Below are 25,952 nucleotides of genomic sequence, written 5' to 3'. Positions count from 1 at the left end.
CCCTTTAGTGACTCTGTCCATGGGAAAGAAAATTGCATTTCCCCATCAATACATTGCTGCCTGCACTTGGCAGGCCTGTATTCATGAAGTAGGAGAAGCATCTTGATTTACCCCCTCCAAATCACCAAACCTACACATCATTCTGATGCACAAACTAAGGAATACCTTGTCTGCAGGCTACAAAGTGGCCCTTCACTTACAGCCTGCCCTAATGCAGTGAAGGACTGGATGATCTTGCACCCAACTCTACTGCACTCTGCAAAAAGCTGATGTGGGGTGCAGAGCACAGCATGATTTGGATGCCAGTTCTTTTATAAAGACCACAAAGGGGTGTGGTTTTGGAAGAAAAATGTAATGGAAAGTTAAATGGGGCTAGACATGTCAGTTTCCCAGGTGGCCCCAGTAATGTGACCTGAGTTCTGTTAAACTCTTTACTGCTACACTGCAAGCTGGAGTGATATCTTCCTCCTTCCCCCCAGAAGCCCATCAGCAGAACCATGGGAATATATAGTGAATAAAGTACCCCCTTTTGTAAAATATAAGGATATTATAAGTTACCGAGGAGTTTCATGACCATATAAAAACACGAGGCCGAAGGCCGAGTGTTTTTATACAGGTCATGGAACTCCGAGGTAACTTCTAATATCCTCATATTTTACAACTGGGGGTACTTTATTTATTATAATACACAAATTTCAATGAGTCATGTGACAGAAATGACATCATAACTCACCGTTTATAACTGATGACATCAGAACTCACCGTTTATAAGGATATAATTTACAGGATATTCATGGCTTTTGTGTATTATAGAGTGAATAAAGTACCCCCTCTTGTAAAATATAAGGATATTATAAGTTACCGAGGAGTTTCATGACCATATAAAAACATGAGGCCGAAGGCCGAGTGTTTTTATACAGGTCATGGAACTCCAAGGTAACTTCTAATATCCTCATATTTTTCAACAGGGAGTACTTTATTTATTATAATACCCACTTTTCAGTGAGTCATGTGACAGAAATGACATCAGAACTCACCGTTTAGAACTGATGACATCAGAACTCACCGTTTATAAGGATATAATTTACAAGACATTCATGGCTTTTGTGTATTATAACAGGATAACTTGTACCTGACACCTTCATTGCTAAAAATTCTCCCATAACCCCACCTTGTGGCAGATATTAGTACAGCACTCAATAGTAAAATTCCAAGTCTGGCCAACACAATTTGCAACTCTTCCAGTTACATTGAGTAGGAGAAAAAAATAGCCTGTCTGAAAGTAGCTTCATTGTGAAGTGCTGGTGGTTCTTTCTGAAAGCACATGGCCAGGTAAAATTACCTGAAATGGTTGCTTACACACAACTATTACAACAAGAAAACATGTATTGGTTCAAGAATAACATTTGAAATGGTAGAATGGATTATGTACACAGAGTGCTTAAGTAATAAAAAAATATACCATAAAAATCATGACGGAACCCCTTCCCATTCTATAACATAGTAAAGGTTAACATAAAGGTGAACCCTTTAACAGCGCACATTAAAAAAAAAATTCTTTATTAGTTGTAAATGTGGGGAAGTTGTTATAATAATAGGATGATTATAGCAAGTATTAACTGTGTCAAGATTTAATAAATGGAATGAATGTCCAACTGTAATTCCAGATGTTTAACATGAAAACTTATTGTGTTTATCTTATAGTTACTGTTTTGGAATTCTAATGGATAAAACCAATATGACCACAGTGGAAGAGTTTATTTTATTGGCCTTTTCAGATTTATATCAGCTCCAGATTCTTCTGTTCATTGTCATTTTGCTTGTCTACATCATGTGTGTCTTTGGGAACTTTCTCATCATTTTTATAATAAGGGCTGAACCTTCACTTCAGACCCCAATGTACTTCTTGATTAGCACACTCTCTACATTGGAAATAATATATGTGTCTTCAGTTGTTCCTAATCTTTTAGCTAACCTCATTGCTGTTAAGAAGACCATATTTTTCAATGGATGTTTCATACAATTATTTGTTGGCTCTTCTTTAGGAACATCAGAAAGTTATCTACTTGCAGTCATGGCTTTTGACAGAGTCCTGGCTATTAACAAGCCCCTTCAATATGTTTCTATCATGACCCAGCGGGTCTGTGTGCAACTTGCACTTTTACCATTCATTGTTGGGATTGTCATTGCTTTAATTCCCACAGTTTTGACAGCTATCCTGGAATTCTGTGGTCCTAATGAAATTCATCATTTTATTTGTGATTTTGCTCGCCTACAGTCATTGGCTTGTTCCAATACCTATATGAGCACACTGGTTACAAATTCTGGGGCAATTTTTGCATTTGGACTCCCCTTCACCATAACTCTTGGACTCTACATCCATATCATCATCATCATTTCTAAGATTAGCAGTGCTGAATCTAAATGGAAAGCTTTTTCCACCTGCTCTTCCCACCTTACTGCAGCAGGTTTGTTTTATATAACGACCATCATGGTGTATACGGTGCCAAAGGGTTCCCAATATGACAGGTTCTTTGCCCTTATATATACTATTCTTACCCCTCTTCTGAATCCCTTTATTTATACTTTCAGAAACAAGGATATAAAGAGAGCTCTCATCAAATCAAGGAGGTTAAAACTGCGCCAACTATCGTTCTAATACTAAATAAAAACACTTTCATTTTTGAATCTAAGAAGAAATGTGATCTATTTGATTACACGGAGGGGGGTTGAGATAAATAAACCATGTATGGAGACATAAGTGAAGATATATTGATGTGCTGAGTTGCCAGAGTTTAGCATACCGTCAATAGAGTAAAGGAAAAAGTAAGACTAGGTTTAAATATGTTCATCACATCAAAATCACATTATCAGGGTACCTTGGATTGGCAAAGATGGAGCTTAGTGTTGTGTTAGAGTTGTGTTAGATAGAATCCCATAAGGCAATACCAGGCTCCATTGATACCTTCTCATTCTACGTCAATCAATTTGTATTACTCCTTTTTTCAAAATGTTTGGGATGTCTTCCCAGAACCTATTTTCTCAAAATGGTTCATTTTCAGCTATGTTGCCATCTGAGCTTCCAAGGCTAACTCATTAAACACCACTAGAAGTTGAATTGATTCCTCCTTGTCCTAGTATGGAGCAACCTGACTTATAATGCTCATAATGTGTGTCAGGTAAGAAATTTTGGTTGACTGTGTTGCTGGAAATTCTGTATTTTGTTGGTTTTTTGGTCATTATAGAAATTTGGATCCTGGAGATAACAACCCATTGATTTCTAAAAATGTACCAGCATTACAGTAGTCGGTTCTCTTGTAAATTCTTTTTAAACAGATAAATTATATTGTTGTAAGTATTTTTGTAATATGCAATTTTCTCTAATTATAACTGACAAAATTACATACTAGCTGCGTTATACTTGTGATGAAAGAGAATAAAATATGGGACAAGCTCAGTGGAGAAACAGAACTCAAGCTGAGCTGTCATACAACAAAGCCCTGTGATATTTGGTGAAGTTTAACTAATGAAAAAAAAATATCACTACATTCCTGTTACTTTTGAAGAACTGCTCAACGACAAGGAGATCTCAGAGCAAGGAATTCAGTTTTAAAAATGTGTATCATTCTCTGTTCTGTTATCATTTTGCTGCTCATTCCACATCTGGTGGGAAGTTGGTCCAAGCCCAACTGCTCCCTCACTTTTCCAAATTCTGCCCATTACTATCAAGATGGTGATTACATTATTGGAGGCTTGATAACAGTTATGGTTTCGCGAAAGAACAAGGCACCTGACTTTCAAAGTGTTCCTTATGATGGCTTGTGTTTTATGTGGGTAATTCTCTTAATCTATCTTTACAAAAAGCTGAGAAGTCCTTGTCTGTATTTGCATTAACAAATAGGGAAACAATTTTAATTTATGTTGCTTAAGAGTATATACAAGATATGTTTATAGTATTATTATGATATGTTTTAATAGAATTGGAGTTTGAGGAACACATTGTAAAAGTAGATGCTTTGATTCTTATGCTCAAGTGATTAAATTCTAACTTATTTGTCCAAATAATTCCTACCTAACGTGATGCCATCTACAACTAAGGACATTATTCATACATGCTTTTCAGTCAAGGTTTAAAGTGTATATACAGTATCTGTATATTTTTAAACCCCAAATGTATAATGTTTTATTTATTCACTGTGAAACTCCCCTGCCACTAAGATGCTCAGATTGCCCAAGTTCACAAGGATGTTTGAAAAAAACTGCATCTGTTTATGGATTCTGTGCATCTGTAGTTCAGTGGCATAGTTGGATTAATTTAATATCCACACAAAAAAAGCTAAAATAAAAGTCATATATGGAGACAGACAAAATAAAACCAAGAAGCTCAGACAATAAAGTGCAACCCGGTGTATGCAGGCCCCTGTATTAATTGCTCTGAAGCCTTAACACTGTCTTTTTTGCTGCACCGGTTATTACTTTTAGTGATGTTGCATTTTTATTCTACAGTTGCAGAATCATTGACTGGAAACCTGTTCCTGTACCTTACTCCTGCTCCTTTTAGGGCATTATTTACTAAACTCCGAATGGAAAAATCAGAATTTTTTTTTTTTTTTTTTATAAAATCTGACTTTTAAAAAATCACGAATTTTTCAGAATTTATTAAATCTCTGAGGATGGAAAAGTCTGAATCAGAAAATCCGGCATCTCAGACCTGTAGTGGTTGCATATAAGTCAATGGGAGAAGTCCCAATGATTTTTTGAGGTGCTCTGGGTTTCATGCAAAGTTTTCAGGCAAAAAACATAAGCATTCCGTTTTCGGGTGAAAAATCCTAAAAAATCTGCGTTTTCGGGTGAAAAATCCTAAAAAATCGTAAAAATCTGATTTTTTTTTTTCCCGCAAAGCAAATTTTCAGGAAAATGTAATAATAAATAAGCGTAAAAAAAACAAGCGGATTTGATCAGAGTTTGCAGCAGAAAATGTTGAGATAAAATCGGACTTTGATAAATAACCCCCTTATTGTGTGGGTTTCTGGGTGTGGTATGGTTTTTGAAAGCATTATTCAGTTTCTGTTCCTACTCCTTGTCCTGCTTCTTATCTAGCTCCAGGTCCTTTTTGGTTTGCCCTGGCTTCTAGCCTGATTCCTTATCTTGTTCCATTTGGTCTCTCTTGTGGTTTGCTTTACTGGGGGCCGATACAATTTTGCATTTGATGGCACTAACTTCTTGGTGCACTAGTACATGCAGGATGGCCTTGTCTGATTGCTGTCAGCTCTGAACTCTGAACATGTCTCATGACAGTACTTGCTGGTCTGGATTGACCTAGTCTATCTGTCATGTTTATAAATGCTCATATATGATATTCTAGGAATCTAAAGCCTGCCTAGTAGCCACACAATGAATCTCTGATGCTTTTATCTTGGTGGCACCTGAAAAGTGGACAGTAATGTCAGTAAGTAAGCACAACTATTTCCTGTCTGATATCTTCTTATATTCCGTTTTACAAACTTAAAGACCTCACCTTGCAAAACTAGTTTATAATAATTAGTAAGAGCATGCAATGATACACAAACAAGCAAAGTAAAATTGTATAGAAAAATCAAATATGTCTCCCAATATGTCATAGTTATATTTGCTCTCAGAAACCAAATTAAGCAGGCTGATATCTTATAAAGTAAAGTTTCCTTAAATTAAATTATCATGTGCAATATTCACACATATTCACTCTGCTATTTTACTATTACTTAAGAGCCCTGATGTCTCGGTTGTCTAGGGGTCTTATAAGGTGTTTTTGAGGGCAGTAATTCTAATTATTGAATGCTCCTTCCACAAGTTGCTATTATTCATAGGTGGAATGAATAGAATTATAGTTCTTTATGCACTGCTTCTTCTTTTATGTTGAGAGGATATACACATATATGTGTGTGTGTGTGTATATGTGTGTATATAATATATATATATATATATATATATATATATATATATATATATATATATATATATATATATATATATATATATATTATTTTTTTTTTTTTTTTTTTATTTAATTTTTTTTTTTGCAACACAAACTTTTAGGGGCAGATTTATCAAAATTGAGTTTGTGGGGAAAAAAAGTTAGTGCAGAATAACCAAAACGCAGATGAAATGTGTCTTTTTGTACACAAAAAGAAGATGAAAGATTGCCAGTGCACAGTTAGCATTTAAAAATAATTCTGATACAAAATAATAAGGTGTTGCAACCACACTTTGGCCAAAATATGTAAGCTCACATGCCACATTAACGTCCCTCATTTAGGGGCTAATTCACTAAATTCGAGTGAAGGATTCGAAGTAAAACAACTTCGAATTTCGAAGGTTTTTTTGGGCTACTTCGACCATCGAATGGGCTACTTCGACCTTCGACTACGAATTGAAGGATTCAAACTAAAAATCGTTCGACTATTCGACCATTCGATAGTCGAAGTACAGTCTCTTTAAAAAAAACTTCGACCCCCTAGTTCGGCAGATAAAAGCTACCGAAGTCAATGTTAGCCTATGGGGATAAAAATCCTTCGAATCGTTCGATTCTAAGGATTTAATCGTTCGATCGAAGGAATAATCGTTCGATCGAATTTTCTGCGCTAAATCCTTCGACTTCGATATTCGAAGTCGAAGGATTTCAATTCCTAGTCGAATATCGAGGGTTAATTAACCCTCGATATTCGACCAATAGTGAATCAGCCCCTTAATGTCTTACACTGCCTATTAGCATTTTAAGTCTATAATGCATTTAAAATCAAGTCCCCCAGTGTGACTGTGTTGGAAGACTATGTTGCATTTACCCTTAACAGCACTAGCGAGCAAGCAGAGAGCTTCTTGCATTTTGTTGTGATTGTAAGGTTGCACAGAAACAAAAATCACAATGTTCCATGAATTTTCAATGGGGACTGAAAGTCTTAAATGTTATAATAAAATGGAAAACAATAAATGAAGTTGATTGCTCTTTTGCCAGTTTAAATAAAGTGGGAGATGTAACATAATTGAGGTGTGATTTTAGCAAGTACTGTACTGTATGTTGTATTTTATGTACAGATGACCTCTATTTATAGTGGAATATTAGATACAGTATATTATTGTAAAAATTAGAAATGTATTGCAACATTGTGGCCTTTCCACCCATAAAAATTGTAAATGTCTGTATTTTGGGTAAAGAGGTTTGGGCACTAATATTGCAATCACCCATAGTTATTGTTTCTTACATGCCTATATTTCACATAGAAGGGGGTGTATTGAAAACATTGTTTTAAAGAAAGGGATTTTGAAAAGGAAGTAGGTTGGGTAGATTTTTAAAGATGTGATAAGACAGTAAAGTCTTAAAGGAACAGTTCAGTGTGAAAATAAAAACTGGGTAAATAGATAGGCTGTGCAAAATAAAAAATGTTTCTAATATAGTAAGTTAGCCAAAAATGTAATGTATAAAGGCTGGAGTGAACAGATGTCTAATAAAACAGCCAGAATCCAACTTCCTGCTTTTCAGCTCTATAACTCTGAGTTAGTCAGCGACTTGAAGGGGGGCCACATGGTACATTTCTGTTCAGTGAGTTTGTAATTGATCCTCAGCATTCAGCTCAGATTCAAAAGCAACAGATATGACCTATGTGGCCTCCCCTCACATCTCTGATTGGTTACTGCCTGGTAACCACGGTTACCAGTCAGTGTAAACCAAGAGAGCTGAAAAGCAGGAAGTAGAGTCCTGACTGACTTGTTATACATCAAATTACTCCAGCCTTTATACATTACATTTTTGCCTAACTAACTATATTAGAAACATTTTTTATTTTGCACAGCCTATCTATTTACCCAGTTTTTATTTTTACACTGAACAATTCCTTTAAATAAGGCATGTAATATCTATAATAATATCAATAATATCATACTAGATTGTTCTGCATTCTTGGGGAAAAATAAAGAAAAACTTTTATAAGTAACAACTAGGGGCAGATTTATCAAGGGTCCAATTTCGAAGTGTAAAATACTTCGAAATTCGACCATCAAATGAAAATACTTCAAATTCGAATAACAAAGTCAAAGTATTTTTCACCGAATTTGGCCATCGAACGATCGAAGTAAAATCGTTTGAATCGAACAATTCGAACGATTTAGCGTACGATCGAACGATTTTACTTCGGTGTGTAAAGACTTATAAAATGGTTGTAGAAGATCACCAAAGGCTTACATAATTTGGCGAAGTATTGAAGTCGAAGTTTTTTTAAAGAGACAATACTTTGATTATCGAATGGTCAAATATACAAACTATTTTTACTTCAAATTGAATTCGAAGTAAATTCGAAGTCGTAGTATCCATTTCGATGGTCGAAGTATCCAAAAAAATTACTTTGAATTTCGAATATTTTTACTTCGAAAATTCCCTCGAATTCACTTCGACCCTTGATAAATCTGCCCCCTATTGATGGCCGACGACAACTAAATTGTCACAGCAAATTCGCAAATTTATTCACCGGCAGAAATTCGCAGTGAATTTGCACCTGGCAAATAAATTCCCCCATCACTAGTTACAACAATGGGACTGCAGGAGACATTAAAATATCACGAGAAACGAATGGCATATTTTTTATAGGAGATTAAATGTTTTAGCCTTTAGAAAAAAAATTCAATATTTAAAAAAATGTTGAAAAAAGAAAATTGTTTGGTGGTCCAGATGGGTTGTCTGGCACATATAATTGCCATTCTTCCAGATGCCACAAATGAAAAACTAATGATTGCAATGCCTAATATTTTTTAAACCAAATATGTTAACCACACATTGTTTTCCTGTGTAATACATTGTAGTAGAACATGTAAGCAGTATTAAGAGGCAAATTTTTCAATTCAAATTTTGAGTTTATTTTAGTGTAATTCGACTAGGAGTAGTCCACATTAAATTTGAATTTAAAAAAATTCAAAATTCAAATTGTACTATCCCTTTATTCATTTTCAAACATTTTTTAGTATGATTGCAACTAAAAAGTTTGATTAAACACAATCACGTTTTTTCACAATCTCTTGAAAACTTGAATCAGAAAAAACTGATTGCATTTAGGCACAGTATAAAAATCTATTACTTATGTAGATTAAGATTTTTTTCAATTGATAAATGTTAAAAACATTTGGAAAACCTGAACTCATTATCATGTGTTTCTGCCATTTTTGAAAAAAAAAAATGTGATAATGAGTGCCAATAAACTTGCCCCATGGGGTTTTTTTTTTTATGCAAATATACAGTAAATCATTTTTTTTTTTATCTATCTGGTAATGATTGTTACCACTTAACAAAAAATAGACCTTTGGAACCCAGCTGTTAATAGGCATTCCTTTGTTCTTAAATGTGTACATTCACCTCCTTCCAGGTGACTGCAGTCTAACAATTAGGGCGCTATATAAGCCTACATCTTGCAAAAGTTACTTGGTCATTAAAGGAGAAGGAAAGCTATGGAGGCATTTTATTGCTAATAGTTTAGCTGCAATAGTGCAAGTTAGAATGCTATATTTAATTTTTTACCATACCCCAGTATAAAGCTCTAGAAGCTCTCTGTTTGTTTAGGATAGCAGCAGGAGTATTAGCTTGGTGTGACATCACTTTCTGCCTGAGTCTCTCCCTGCTCACTTATACTGTAGCTCTGGGCTCAGATTACAGCAGAGAACGAATGGGGGGGGGAGATGAGCAAACTGAGCATGCTCATGCCCAGGGCAAGGAGGTTTAAGATGAAGGCAGGGAGTCTGATACAGAAGTCCATGTATACACAATAGAGTAAAGAAATGCAGTGTTTCTTTTGACAGGAGACTCAGAGCAGCACTACTTTGAGGTTGTACCGGTATATTAAGATGAACCTTTCTGGTTTACTTAGTTTTAACCTTTCCTTCTCCTTTAAGCATTCTAACAGATCTAGCCTGTGATTTATTTAAGCTCCCTACCTTGTTCTTGCTTGACCCTAGTTTATGATTGGTTTATGATTCCCTTCCTTGTTTCTGTGTTCCAGCCCCTGTTCCTTGCTTCTTTTATTGTCTCCTGGTTCTGGCCTTTTGCCTCTGTAACTTAGCCTGTTGCTTCCCTGAATTTTAGCCTGTTTGCTAGACTTTGTTTCTATCATAATTAATTGCCATGAGTGGTTACTACTCCATGCCAGCAGTGAGTGGATGTACAGGTGGAACATACGGGAGAGGGAGATGCCGGCAGAACCCATCTCTTTGTATTGCAATGGTTCACCTCGATGATCTGCACTATAAGATTAAGACTATTGTTTGATATGCGCTCAGAAGTTTGACTTATGTAAGTGCAATAAGATTTAAAACCTTTTAAAAAATGAAGTCAAAATACACTATGGGCGCTGTCCCTGCTTTTTAATGTCTTTACAGAAAAAGGAATACCCTGGAGTTGATATTGATATGCTGTTTTGAAATCAGGAATCTTGTAAGTTGCCAATCCCACCATAGAGTGGAGAAGCCACATGCTGATTTTTACCGATTAAAGAAAACACCATTGCACCTTATTTCAATTCATTTTACCTTTAGAAGCAAAAGCATTTTGTTTGACTTAATTATAATTTTATTTTGGAGATAGTGCCTTGTAGAAATCACTATAGCACTTTAAAACACACATGAAACATCTGTGCATAGACTTTCTATGGTTCAAGACACACAGATTGGTGCTGTAACACTTTGGTGATTGCACTAAATATTAACAATATTGCACTAGGTTCTGTGATTTGTTTTTTTCCATAGCCTGTGGTGCTGATCTTTAATTGTATCTTGACTTTACTCAAATATGTACTGCACTAAGATGTGCAATAGTGATCAAATTAAAGAGTCCTTGCAGCTAATGAAAAACCCACATATTATGAATATCAAACTATACATCTATGAGTCCATTTGGTCTCAAACAGGAATGATTAAAAAGGCTTTCATATTGCCAAAAGCTCCAATCAATTGTTGTGTCAGGTAATGGGCAGATAATATGAGTATAAAAGTTTTTTTTCCAGCACAACAGAATAAATTTTATTTTTCCAACTATGCAGAATTGATGGCAAAATTGAAGCACAGATTTTGTTGGGTTTCAGTTTGAAGTTAAACTTCACTTGCAACATGTAATCTCCTGATAATAATGGTCTGAACTTGAATGTGTTCATAGATGGGCTGAGATGAGCTGCCCCATGACCCAGCCCTCATCTTTCCCTTATCACTATTCTTTTTGCAGAGGTTAATCCAAGGGATTACATTTCTTCTGAAAAATGAATCTTATCCTCTGTTTTGTGTTTATCCTGCTAATGTTCCCTCATGCCTCATGCTGCCTACAGTAAATGGGCTCTAACTTTGCCAAGATCAGACCATTATTTTTCTGACTATTTTTATAAAAAATGTCTTGACTCTAACATCACATGAATGGATGCAACAATATTACAGTGATTTGATTTTTTTTGAGGGAGAATATTAACTATAGTACTTTAAAAATGTAATCTCTATCTATGAGATTGAGTTATAATGGCAGCTCCAGTTTTAACAATTGCACTTCTAACAAACTGCATTTCTACGAAAAGTTGATTACTTACCCCCGCTTTGAATACTTTGTATACTGTATATGAGACTAATATGTATTGCTATCTTTCTTCTTTGAATGTGCAATCTCTCTTGCAAATCTGTGGATATAACATCTGAAATAGACCACACATTGAGAATCATTTCATTAGAGACTACTCTATCCATACTCATAGGGCTTATAAGATTTTAGATCGGGACTCAGTTGAAATGGTGGAGGCCTATTTATTATAGGTCAAATTTTAGTGGTTTTTGAAACCACAACTAAACTCACTTTCTCTAAAATATTAAACGTCATGACATTTATTAAAAATTTCCAATAAAAAAATATGAATGAGAGGAAAACCACAACATTTTCGAGTTGACTCGCAATAACTGACTTTTATGTATTGACGCTCGAAAGTCAGCATCAAAAACACCCGAAATACTCTAAAACCATCGAACAAATGTAACTATATTTTAATCCTTTCCTTTAATATAGGATATACATCATTAATATTGTACCATCCACAGGTCCAGAATGCACTTTTCTAAGTGAAAGGGTGCAGGGAATTTACCTCTCGTGGCAGTGCCTCCACCTAGTGGGATCCGGGAATACACATGCGAGGGGCCCCACTAGGAAACAATAATTACACACCAAGTGCTGTATAACAAATGGAACTTTATATCAGAAGAAAAGTGCAGATTAAATATGCAATTTGCATATCAATGACCCACATGAACTCTTTGCAGTCCAACCCTGACATAGTTTTTACTAGGCTCAGTCCCATAATCCACTCCTGGTGGATAAAGAAAGTCACAGTCCCTTTTCCCCAAGAGCTCTTAAACTTCCCCAAGGTAACACAACCTGCCCAGATACCTCTCCAGATGGACAGAGGTAGTCATTCCCACATAGCAGGCAGACAAACAAAGCCTGTTTCTTAAACAGGGGACACATGCTGGATCCTTTCACTACTCTCCCACAGGCAGAAGAGCTGGAACAGACATCCACAGCAATTAAATCCTTAGGCCACTGCAACACCCCTCCTGGGTGGGAGTACTCACAAGCCTCTAGCTGTCCAGGCAGAGGATTTCCCATCATGTGGTACTTTCAGGACCATAGGGGAACTTAAACCAATGGGTCCCTACACAAAGATCTTCCAGTTGTAAAACGGACATCTGCCATTGACTTCTACATGTATTCAACAGGTTTTAGCTGGACAATTTTTGTATTCACAATTGTTGCATTTTTGTTGCATAATAAATCTTGAAAAGTAAAAAAAAATTCAGCAAACATCCAAAAAAGTTTTTGCTTAATAAATCAGCCACCCAATGAGTCCTGTGTATTAATGGTTGAATTTTAGTGGTTTTAGAAATAACAAATAAAAAAACAAACTAATACAAAAAGTATTGTGGAAGTGATACCTATATTGGCAAACAATAAAAAAATACATTGCAAGCTTTCAGAGCACCAAGGCCCTTTCGTCCGGCAAAATACAAATGAAAGCTAGAAAGGCACAGCATATATTCTGTTAGATCAGTGAAAGGTATTCATGGGCAATAAATTAGGACGTTACAGATAGAGATCAAATGTAGAGATGTAGAGATTTTTTTGAAGTCATCGCTAAACTCACTTTCTATAAAACTATCGTGACATTTATTAAAACATCGAAACAAAAAAAGTTTGAATGGTAATTAATGCTGAATGATCCGTAAAATAAAAACACAAATACCTGTAAAACCTCTAAAAAAAATTGTTTTTTTGTAAAATTCCTTGTAAAAATTTCAGAAAACATCTAAAAGTCCAAATTTATTTGAAATGGTCTTCATGGTTTTCATGGTTTTTACCCTTAATAAATCTCGAATTTATAGAGCTTATAAAAAAAATAGGAAAACCATGAATTTTTAGAGCTTCATGGAAAAAAATATGTGAGATTTGCAAAGCAATGTATTTATAAACATGTATTAAAATTGTATTTGATTTTTTAACTGAGTAAATTCTTGGAAGAAAAAACAAGCTATCTTGAAGAAAGGCATTGTTTTAATGTAAGAATAAGAAACATTATAAATAAGCTGATTATAATTGTTCACCAGAGAATGACTACTTTATTTTGCCTCCTTATTCTCTCTGCATCAGTTAAGATCTCAATATAAAGAACATGAGTTAGATCTAAGCAGTCTTACAATCCATTTTTGAATAAAAAGTTTTGTAATGAATTATTTTTCTTTCCTTAGAACAAACATCAGGAATTATCAGACTCTTTTGACCTTTGTATTTGCTAGCACTGAAATAAACAAGAACCCCAAACTGTTGCCAAATACTACTTTGGGCTTCCATATTGTAGACCCTTGTTTAACTGAAGCAATGGCAATGAATGGAATGATTGACATTTTCTCTGGAAAAGGGGTTCCCACTCCTAACTATCGGTGTGGTCATTCACCTAAGTTGGTGGCTTTTGTGGATGGCATATCTTCTAAAGTGACTCTTCTTATAGCCAGAGTGTTTGGAATTTACAAAATCCCGCAGGTAAAAATGACATTTTTACAATTGCATAGTTCCATACAGAAACGTTTAGCAAATTTAGTTGACGAGTACTCAACAGTTTCCTTTTAAAATGTTTAAAACCTCCTGTTTTCTTAGGCATTATAATATTGTCAGCAAAGACTTGCTCTGCTGATTGAGTGCAAACTCAAGTTCAGCATTTTGGACAGATAATCTGTGATCTAGGGGATCACTGTTGACACTCCACTTTGCAACCGCCTTATTGTCACTCATTGAGCCAGACAAACAATATGTCTGACACAGTTGCTTATCACCAAGCACAAAGCACATCTTTTCAGGCTCTTTAACCTGTTATTTCAACACAAGCCATCATTGCTTGTGGAGTTGGAATAACCCTACTCCAGCTTCTTTTAGCCAAGCACTGGCAAAAAAACAGTATTAATGTGCCCACTGGCAAACCATGAAGGATAGTGTTAATTTGTGGTTAGAAAGAAGATTTAACCCTACCTTTAGAAAATATTTACAGTATTAAGATATTGAAATTATCTATGCCAAAAAACACCTTAAATCTGTCATTTACATATACTTTTTTTTTTTACAAAGCTCTGTTGTTGTCCTTACATGTAGATTTACTCCATGCTTCACAGAAATCATGTTTTTCAAAAACAAGTTTTTATAAAGGGGATTTTTTTTTGCCATACTAAATCTGTTATTTACTTTTTCTGATTTTCCTCACGTCAGCAAATAATTTCTGGCGTTAATGAAAAGTCACCTGCGCTAAAGCACACGCGGCGATGCATTTTCCGTAGCCGCCCGAAGTCGCCTCACGGAGGAAACTTCGGCGACTTCGGAAAACGCAGCGCAGCATGTGCTTTAGCACAGGCGACTTTTCATTATAGGTACAAAATATCAAATCTTTTCTCCGCTAAGATTTTTACAAAAGGTATTTATATGTATCGATAGGAGGTGCTCAGTGTTGGCTCTGCTGCAAAAAGGAGCTTTCATCCAATAGTCACAAAAATAGAAACAAAGGCATACTCACTTCAATGCTTCTGCATTAAGTCAAAGTATTTTCTTTTTATTTTTGGTGAGAACCCAGCAAACATTTTGGGGTCGGGCCCCTTCATCAAGTGCTACTTGCACTTGATGAAGGGGCCTGACCCCGAAACGTTTGCTGGGATTTCACCAAAAATAAAAATAAAATACTTTGAATTTATGCAGAAGCATTGAAGTGAGTATGCCTTTGTTTCTATTTTTGTGACTTTTCATTATAGCCTATGGGAAGACACGCTGAGGCAGTTCGGGGAGAGAAGACAAGGCAAGCAACAAAATCTCCCCGAATCTCCTCGTGTGAACTAACCCTTACAATGAACTACCACAGACGACAGATCTCCTGAAAATGCTTTACCACCGCAGGTGGGAAAACATACGAGTTACTTCATTTTCTTAAGTCACCCAAAGTTTCCTTGTGAGTCCACTTCGGAAGGCCAAATAAACTTGTATGTTTTCCAACAGACAATTTACATTATTTCTGGTGTGAAAGCTTTTTTGGGAAATGCGTCTCCCAAAATGTCCCAGTGTGCCATTGCACTTATAAAATGTTCCATAAATAAAAAATACTCTGGCTATCCAATTAATCTCTCAGGATATCCCAGATAGTTGTATTTTTCTAGATGTTTTGATATGTAGTTGAATAGTATATAAAGACAGTTTGTTTTCATTTGGCATGTACTAGATTACCTTCTTAAACTGTAAGGGGCACATTTACTAAGGATCGAATATCGATGGTTAATAAATAGTGATGGGCGAATTTATTCGCCAGGCGCGAATTTGCGAGATTCGCCGCCAGCGAATAAATGCACGCGAAAATTTGCGTCAAAAATTCGCCGGCGTCAAAAAAAAACGGGCGCCGGCGTCAAAAACGAGACGCCGGCGCAGTTTCGCGAATTTTTCACCGTTTCGCGAAATTCGCACGAAATTCGCACATTTTTCGGCGAAGCGAAACAGCGCGAATTCGCCCATCACTATTAATAAACCCTCAAAGTAAAATCCTTTGAATTCGAATATCGAATTTGAAGGATTTAGCGCAAATGCTACGATCGATCAAAGTAAAAATCGTTTGATCAATGATAAAATCCTTCGAATCGAACGATTCAAAGGATTTTAATCGATCGAAGGATTTTTCTTTGATCAAAAAACGCTTAGAAAAGTGATGGGGAAGGTCCCCATAGGCTAACAGTTTAAACTGCCCAAGTATGTAGTTGTATTTTTTTAAAGAGACAGTACTTCGACTATCGAGTGGTCGAATAGTTGAACGAAGGTTGTAGTATCCTATTCGAAATTCGAAGTTTTTTTTATTCAAATCCTTCACTTGAGCTTAGTAAATGTGCCCCTAAGTGTTGGCCATACACATCCAGACCTCACATTGCTACTGCTGAGCTTTAGATTGTGGCTTTATCACTACTGAATTACTTTGTACTTTATCGTCTAAATATTTTATGAATAGTACTAAATTAATGGTTCTCAATATTTGTATTAAAAGTTTAACTATAATAAATCTCGTCTTTCTAGATAAGTTATGCATCCATGGATCCAGTATTAAGTAATAAAAATCAGTTTCCACATTTTTACCGCACTGTGCCAAATGAAATTGCCCAGTATGACGCACTTGTAAAGCTAATAAAACATTTTTCCTGGACATGGGTGGGTGTGTTGGTTTCAGACAATGAATCTGGCCTAAAAATTAGCCAAATTTTGCAGAAGGAATTTGCACTCCATGGAATATGTTTTGCTTTCCTTGAATTTATCCCATACCATGATGGCTTGGATTTTGTCAAGAGAATGCAGATTGCCAGAAGTCTGAGTAACTCAGCTGCCAATGTTATTATTGCTTATGGTGACAGAGACTACATGCTTACTTTGCAGCTTATATTGTATATGTTTCCCATATCTGAAAAGGTGTGGATCATTTCCTCCCAGTGGGATGTTGCCAGTGGATTTGACTATTATTTTTTACATTATGATACTTTCAATGGCAGTTTGGCTTTTGCACTTCATACTAGTTCCATTCCTGGTTTTGAGGATTTTTTATTAACCTTAACTCCAGATGATTTTCCAAATGATATCTTTATTTATGATGCATGGTGGGAACTGCACGGGTGTGTGTGGAAAACAAATACAACAGATATCAAATGCAATGGCACAGAGGAAATAAGGAAAGTAAATGAAAATGCGTACAAAGATATATCATTTTACAGTTACAGTATATATAATGCAGTATACATGTTAGCATATACTTTGCATTATTTGCAATTACAGAAAAAGGAACAAACCCACGGTGCACACAACATAGAAGCATGGGAAGTGAGTCAGACCTGACAACATTTTATTTTTTAGACCAGCTGCATATTTTGAACTGTATTGATGGGATATTTTTCTCTATTTAGATGCACAAGTATATAAAGCAAATTAGTATTACAGGCAGTGATGGAAATGAGGTGCATTTTGATGAGAATGGTGATATGCCTTCTGACTTTGACATTTTAAATTGGATTGTCTACCCAAATCAAACTCTTGATGGCATCAGAGTAGGAACATATTCACAGAATTCTTCATTCCCAGAACTAAGAATTAATGAAAGTCTAATACAGTGGAGCCTAACTTTTAATGAGGTAACTGATGATGCTAAATGTTTTAATTGGTGTAAAGAGAACATGTTTAAGTATTATTTATTGGGGAGGATATAGGGACATAGCCATCTATTGATGATGTAGGACCGATCAACTAGAAGCATTTCTTTATTTGGTAAAACTTTTCCACAAGTACCATTTTGTTTTATTGGTTACTGTGAAGAATGGTTTATACATACTTTGCACATTAGTTTAGTTTTCTACTTAACTCAGACATTTAAAAAAAAAAAAAAAAAAAAATGATCTACATTATTTTTCCACAGTTTAAATTAACTAGGGACATGTAATACAGCAGAAGAGCACTTTCAATAGCTTTGGGTGTATGTTGTGTCTCACAGTGCCAGAATCTATTTTGTAGCCTTACTCCGAGCCTTGGAAAATTAGGTGGTATGAAGTCTGAAAATCATACTATTCTGGAGTCATGCTTTTTAAATTGATTTAGGCTAGAACAATTTACCGAATAGGAAAGCAAATTAATTCAAATTGAAATTTACCTTGTGAAAGCTCACCCAAAGTGAGTGGGACCTTTGGGAGTGAAATGGAACATGTTTTCTCATTAAATATATTCTGGTGACTGCTAACTGGTAACTGACTGTAAGAAAATTACCTGAGTCGCGGCGGCGTGGACGGCCGCCACGCCGCCGCGCTCCTTCTCCGTCGGCTTCCGGGTCCTAGTGCGCGGCGCGCATGCGCATTATTTAAAGGCGCAGGCGCGCTGGCGTAATGACGTCAGCGCGCAATGGCGCGAATTTCAAACGGTATTTAAGCCCATACATTGGTACTGCTGGTTGCCCGTGATAGGATTTATCCTGTGGTTTTGCCTGAAGCCTTGTGCTGTTTGTTCGTGTTTATTCTGCTAGTTATCCGGTTTTTGACCTCTGCCTGTTTCCTGACGACGCTCCCATCTGAATCCTGACCTGTGCCTGATACCCGACTACTCTATTGCCTGAACCCCTTCTGCTTGATACCCGGTTTTGACCCTTGCCTGCCTGACGATCCTTGCTATCTGCCTGCCTCGACCCAGCCTGTCTGACTATCCTCTCTGCCTCATCCTTGCCTGTAACCATGATCCTCGGCCCAAAAGACTCTCGATACTTGCCGTGCCCCATTGCCTGCCAGAACTCTAGCCTTGCCCACTCATAAGTCCAGGTGGCACCCCAGTAGGCGGAGGGCCTTCCCGAAGCCCAAAAGTGGTCACACATACTGGTGAAGAGAGCTTTGACCACGGTGCTTGGCTCTAGTTCTGGTATTGGGTGCCGGCCGTGACTTGATAAAGGGCCATGCGGCTTGAAACGTTGTTGCGCTTGTTCAGATAAAGCCATGAAGTTCCAATAAAGGCTTTTTTAACAAATCTTCAAGACTGGTGCTGTCTATTGTGATTGTGGGATATTGAAGCTGGTGGAAGTGGACACCTATTTACGTGCACCCGGTCGTTATAACCAAAAATCAAAGTGGTGAGTGCTGGCTGACTATTCGTATATGAGCCGGCTGTGACATTATCACGGGCCATGGAGGACGACGATCACATTGAAGCTGCTGCTGCTGCTCCTCTCCCAACATCCACTGATCTGTTGCTTACTACTTTGTTGCAATGAATGGAGGACCAGGAGCAAAAGCAAAATTATCTGCTCCAGGGGTTCCATAATCTAACCCGCCAGCTGGGACCCTCGCAGCAGTCAGCTAGTTCTGTTCCTACATCCTCTGTGGGTTCCCCGCCAGATAGGGGTTCTACATCCAGACCCCAGGAACCCAAGATCGCATTTCCTGCCAAGTTCGGTGGGGACAGAACCCAGTTTTTTGTTTTTCAAGAAGCCTGCAAGCTGTACCTCAGCTTTTTCCCCCATTCTTTTCCCTCTGATGAGGAAAAGGTCAGATTCGTTATGACCCTATTAGTGGGTGACCCCCAAATCTGGGCACTTAGACTGCCAGCCACCGATCCTGCCCATTTTTCTTTAGACCAGTTCTTCCGTTCTATGGCTATTCTATACGATGACCCGGATCGCGCCTCTTCGGCCGACTCCGCGATTCGTAAATTACGCCAAGGTAAACGGGAGGTGGAAACTTATTGTACTGAGTTTCGTAGGTGGGCGGTGGAAACGGGGTGGAATGATACGGCTCTACGGAGTCAGTTTCGCATTGGTCTGGCCAAATCTGTCAAAGACAGCCTTGTTAACTATCCCCTATCTTCCAGTCTGGATGACCTTATGTCTTTGGCCATCCAGATAGATAGGAGACAAAGGGAGAATAGGGATGAACAGGATACTTCTGTTGGGTTTAAACATGTGCATAGTGCTAAGTTTTCAAACCCCTCTGTGTCTCAACCTCAGGAGGAGCCTATGCAGCTAGGCATCTCACACCTTACTCCTGAGGAAAAGGCACGCAGGCGGTCCCTTGGGCTGTGTATTTATTGTGGGGAGAAGGGTTACTTTCTCAATCAATGCACCAAGAGGCCGGGAAACGCCCAAGCCTAAATGGAGAAGGGGAGCTCCATTTGGGTGCAGGCGTTTCCTCTCCCCAATCTGCCTCCAAGGTTCTATTACCAGTTAAATTGACCTGGCCTACGGGCACTATCAAAGTGTCGGCTTTCGTTGATTCTGGGGCAGAAGGTAATTTCTTGGACGCAGCTTTTGCTGCAAAATTCAAAATTCCACTGGTTGCCCTTAATCCGCCCATGAGAATCCTTGCTGTAGACAAAAGACCCTTGGGGTCTGGGGTGGTTTCCCAAAAGACCATCAACCTGTCCTTGTGTATAAGTAATCTGCATTCTGAAGAAATAGCTCTGTACCTCATTGAGGGAGCTTCCTGTCCTCTCATTCTGGGTTTACCCTGGCTCCAGAGGCATAACCCTCTGATAGATTGGGTTTCTAGGGAGGTTATTCAGTGGGGTTCTGGTTGTAGTGGGGTGTGTACTCCATCTGTAGTGGGTAATACCATCCTTGAGGGGTTACCATCTGCCTACACTGCCTATTCTGACGTATTTTCCAAAAAGGCAGCTGAGACACTACCCCCACATCGGCAGTATGACTGCCCTATTGATCTGCTTCCAGGATCATCTCCCCCTCGAGGCAGAACCTTTCCCCTTTCATTGCCTGAGGCCCAGGCAATGAGAGAGTATATTCAGGAGAACCTTGCTAGAGGGTTTATTAGGCCTTCCAGTTCCCCTGCGGGGGCAGGGTTTTTCTTTGTAGGCAAGAAAGACGGTGGTTTACGCCCCTGTATTGATTATAGGGGCTTGAACAAGATCACTGTGAAAAACCGCTATCCCTTACTCCTTATCTCTGAATTGTTTGACCAGGTCAAGGATGCTAAAATCTTCTCCAAATTAGACCTGAGGGGAGCTTACAATCTCATACGGATCAGGGAGGGGGACGAGTGGAAAACTGCTTTCAATACCAGGGATGGCCACTATGAGTACCTCGTAATGCCCTTTGGTCTATGTAACGCCCCAGCAGTGTTTCAGGAATTTGTCAATGACATCTTCCGGGACCTGTTGGGGGTATATGTTGTGGTTTATCTTGACGACATACTAATTTTTTCTGCAAACCTTTGCGAACATCGCATTCATGTCTGTGAGGTATTACGTAGGTTAAGGGTGAATTGTCTGTATGCTAAGCTAGAGAAATGCACATTCGAGGTAACCTCTGTCCAATTTCTTGGGTTCAACATTTCTTTTAAGGGTCTTGAAATGGATCCGGGCAAGGTGAGAGCTGTCCTGGATTGGACTCAACCCCTTTCACTGCGTGCAACCCAGAGATTCTTGGGGTTCGCAAATTATTACAGGCAATTCATCAAAAACTTTTCTGTCATAGTGGCGCCCATCACTAATTTAACCAAGAAAGGTGCTGATCCCAGCATGTGGCCCCCTGAAGCTATTCAAGCTTTTGAAACCCTCAAGAGGGAATTTAGTTCCGCCCCAATTCTACGCCATCCTGATACTGCTTTACCTTTCATTGTGGAGGTAGATGCTTCTGAGGTAGGAGCAGGGGCGGTTCTTTCCCAAAGGCACCCGACTACCAACAAATTGCATCCCTGTGCGTTCTTCTCTAGGAAGTTCCTGCCTGCTGAGGTAAACTATGATATAGGGAATCGTGAATTGTTGGCGGTCAAGTGGGCCTTTGAGGAATGGCGGCACCTACTGGAGGGGGCTAAACACCAGATTACGGTCTATACTGACCATAAAAATTTGCTCTATATCGAGTCAGCTAAGCGATTAAACCCTAGACAGGCTAGGTGGGCTCTGTTCTTCACCAGGTTTGATTTTTCTTTAACCTTTAGACCTGGTACAAAGAACATCAAGGCAGATGCTCTCTCTAGGAGCTTCGACTCAATCTGTTCTGACTCAGATGATAATCCTTCTATTATCCCGAGTGAATGTATTGTAGCCACATTGGAATCTGACCTCTCTTCCTTATTGTCCTCTGTTCAAACTGATGCTCCCTCCAACACTCCTGAGGGGAGGCTTTTTGTTCCTGAAAATCTCAGAGAACAGGTGTTAAGAGAGGTTCATGATTCCAAAATGGCAGGACACCCCGGTGTAAGTAAAACTACATCTTTGTTATCCAGAAGTGTGTGGTGGCCAACTTTCAAGCAAGATGTAAAATCGTTTGTAGACTCTTGCCCTGTTTGCCAACGCTCTAAATCTTCTAAAAATTTGTCCCAGGGATTACTCATTCCCCTGCCTATTCCTGAGAGACCGTGGACCCATCTTTCGATGGATTTTATAGTGGACTTACCATCGTCCCAGGGGAAAACAGTAATTTGGGTGGTCGTGGACAGATTTAGCAAAATGGGTCATTTTATCGCACTTCCTCATCTTCCTTCCGCTAAAACCTTATCTGAGCTTTTTATTCAGCACATATTCAAGTTACATGGTTTTCCTGTTAATATTGTTTCTGACAGAGGGGTTCAGTTTGTCTCCAAGTTTTGGCGAGCATTTTGCTCTTTAGTGGGGATTAATCTTTCTTTTTCTACTGCTTATCACCCACAAACCAACGGGCAAACTGAAAGGGTAAATCAGACCTTAGAACAATTTCTAAGGTGTTATGTCTCTGAGAATCAGTCTTCTTGGGCAGAATTGTTACCCTGGGCAGAATTTGCCTACAATAATGCTTCTCACTCCTCCACTGGGTAGTCTCCGTTTTTTGTTGTTAATGGGTTGCACCCCAAGGCATTTTCTTTTTCAGGGTCTGGTTCCTCTGTTCCATCTGCCAACTCCTCTGTCGAACAGTTTTCTAAAATCTGGTCACAAGTTCACAACTCTCTTAAGACGGCTACATCCTCTCAGAAGAGGGCTGCCGATAGGAAACGCAGGGAGGCACCCCAATATAAGGTGGGAGACTTGGTGTGGCTCTCCACCAAGAACATTAAATTGAAAGTTCCTTCCCTAAAATTGGGTCCCCGTTTCATTGGTCCATATCCCATCACTTCTGTTATCAACCCTTCTTCTGTTCGTCTTAAGTTACCTGTTAATTTCAAAATTTCTGATTCCTTTCATGTCTCGCTACTAAAACCTGCTTCTAACACCCGCCTTGTTTCTGTTCCTCCTCCAGTGCAAGTTGACGGTCAGCCTGAATTTGAGATCCAGGAGTTCCTTGATTCCCGTTTGGTACGTAACAAACTCCAGTACCTCACTAGATGGAAGGGATTTGGTCCTGAGGAGAACTCCTGGGTCTCAGTTGATGACATCAAGGCTGACCGCCTCAGGAGGCAATTTCACATTAAGTTTCCTGGGAAGCCTGGGGGTCCAGTGGCCCCCCCTAGAGAGGGGGGTAATGTAAGAAAATTACCTGAGTCGCGGCGGCGTGGACGGCCGCCACGCCGCCGCGCTCCTTCTCCGTCGGCTTCCGGGTCCTAGTGCGCGCGCAGCGCGCATGCGCATTATTTAAAGGCGCAGGCGCGCTGGCGTAATGACGTCAGTGTGCAACGGCGCGAATTTCAAACGGTATTTAAGCCCATACATTGGTACTGCTGGTTGCCCGTGATAGGATTTATCCTGTGGTTTTGCCTGAAGCCTTGTGCTGTTTGTTCGTGTTTATTCTGCTAGTTATCCGGTTTTTGACCTCTGCCTGTTTCCTGACGACACTCCCATCTGAATCCTGACCTGTGCCTGATACCCGACTACTCTATTGCCTGAACCCCTTCTGCTTGATACCCGGTTTTGACCCTTGCCTGCCTGACGATCCTTGCTATCTGCCTGCCTCGACCCAGCCTGTCTGACTATCCTCTCTGCCTCATCCTTGCCTGTAACCGTGATCCTCGGCCCAAAAGACTCTCGATACTTGCCGTGCCCCATTGCCTGCCAGAACTCTAGCCTTGCCCACTCATAAGTCCAGGTGGCACCCCAGTAGGCGGAGGGCCTTCCCGAAGCCCAAAAGTGGTCACACATACTGGTGAAGAGAGCTTTGACCACGGTGCTTGGCTCTAGTTCTGGTATTGGGTGCCGGCCGTGACACTGACCCAACGAATCCCACCCAAAGAAAGAGATCATGGGAAGATCCTCTTCATAAAAATGTATTTTATGGCAAGAAATTAAAAACCCTATCAGAAATTTTATTAAAGTATTGAGAGCAATTTAGAAAAAAGCTTAACACAGACCCACAATAATTGGTTAATTCAGTCTTCAAAAAAATAGTATTTTATTTTTCTCACCATGGAAGGGGCTTCTGTCAAAATAATGTAAGGAATCAGATCAAGCTTTGATGTGGTCCAGTCCAAAGTCTTATCTATGCCGATTCCTTGCTCAGTTTTTTACCTGGTATAATTTGTTCCTTGACCGTGTTCATAGTCCTTGTTTCTGGATTTTGGATCCTGCATTTTGTCTGTCCCATATGTTCATTTATTCTGGCCATAGCTTCTGCCTTTTGGATTCCACTTCTTTTTTGCCCTGTCTGTGCTGTGATTCTGAGTGGACTTTCCCGTGTTTTTGATCTGGTCTGATCCTGATCCTTACAAGCAGAGCATTTTTTCTATACAAGTAACACTGCACCAATCTGCAACTTACCTGCTGTAGCTATAAGGGATGCATCCAATCCAAGTGCTTGGCCGAACCAAATTGTATTCATCACACAAACAAGGAAATCCAAAAAAATTTAACTACGCATACAGTGAGCAATCCCCCCCCTAATTTACATATGCATATTTGGTTTGGGATTCAGCCAACAAACCCCTTCTTGCCTGACCTGAACCTTACAGAGACTTTCTAGGTCTTATCTATCAGACCATTAGATATTTTTTGAAGATACCGTGTGTGTAATTATGCAGAACTAGATGAGATTTTTACAAAAGTAACATTTTATTTCCAACGTCAAATGGTCACAAAAGGAATTTTTTAAGCAGTCAAATTCATTTCCTAGGAGGTACAGAGCATCTCAGAAGCTGCACTATTCAATAATACTCTTCCAAATCTTTACTCTCTGGCGTGTATCCATGGAGGGCGAAAGAAAGCAAAAAAAGTCAAATACTTTACATTATTTATTTACATCAATAGGTTTCCAGCTCCTCAGTTTGCAGATTCAATAGCATTAATTTCATAATTTGAATAACACTTTTGTGCATCCCTTTTCTAAAACCATCCATCTTAACTGTGCTACACTGTGGCCCTTTACTACAAAATGGGATCATTTAAGAATTTCATCTTAAAGATTTAAGAATTTTCATCTGAAATATCTTACCTATTCCATTCCATTCCAATCACATTTCAAACATGGTAATATTTGATTCCATCGAGGTGATAAAGTTTGTTGCCCATTCTTTTCTGCTATATCTGGTATCCTTTTTGCCTATAATGCTGCTGTGTTTATATAATACATGATGGGGTACATAAAAAGTCTATCAAAGAAAATTCTATGCCCCAATTTTTCATTCACGTTATTTTCTTCAAATTTTAATTTTACTTGTTCTTTATCATTGAATTTATGTAACACTGGTGTAGCTTTTACAAGAACATTTTTGGATCATTTTGGTCAACACAGTATCATCAAGTTTTCTTGCCTGGAGCATACGGTAGCAGGCCTTATGATTCCACTCCCCACACTTCAATGTTTACATGTCCTGTGTTTAAACTGGCATAATGGGAGCATAACACTAGGGCAAAAATGCAGTTGCAGTCTCTACAATAAAGCAGCCACATTCTGTTCAAAATATGGAAATGTAAATTTGCTAGGAACAACTATATGGCTTCCCTTGTAATTTTCAGCATACGGCAAGAATCTTAT

General features: G+C 38.5%; 2 protein-coding genes across 2 annotated transcripts in view; both read left to right on the top strand.

Moving 5' to 3' along the window:
• The first annotated feature begins 1,738 nt into the window (after positions 1 to 1,738).
• Positions 1,739 to 2,659, top strand: LOC121397320 (olfactory receptor 6N1-like). The gene has a single exon (XM_041573954.1). It carries the CDS (start codon positions 1,739 to 1,741, stop codon positions 2,657 to 2,659), a length of 921 nt encoding a protein of 306 aa, XP_041429888.1.
• A 509-nt stretch (positions 2,660 to 3,168) lies between these two features.
• v2rb-1.L (vomeronasal receptor B-1 L homeolog) overlaps positions 3,169 to 25,952 on the top strand; it is a gene marked incomplete at its 3' end in the record, with an annotated part of 29,999 nt that continues 7,215 nt past the window's right edge. Inside the window, 4 exon segments of the mRNA XM_041573953.1 lie at positions 3,169 to 3,179; positions 13,783 to 14,074; positions 16,622 to 17,312; positions 17,447 to 17,721. Coding sequence (XP_041429887.1) covers positions 3,169 to 3,179; positions 13,783 to 14,074; positions 16,622 to 17,312; positions 17,447 to 17,721 — 1,269 coding nt within the window.

The sequence above is a fragment of the Xenopus laevis genome, chromosome 8L (genome assembly GCF_017654675.1).
Source record: "Xenopus laevis strain J_2021 chromosome 8L, Xenopus_laevis_v10.1, whole genome shotgun sequence".
Taxonomy (NCBI): Eukaryota; Metazoa; Chordata; class Amphibia; order Anura; family Pipidae; genus Xenopus; species Xenopus laevis.
This window is presented reverse-complemented; position numbering and strand designations above follow the sequence as displayed.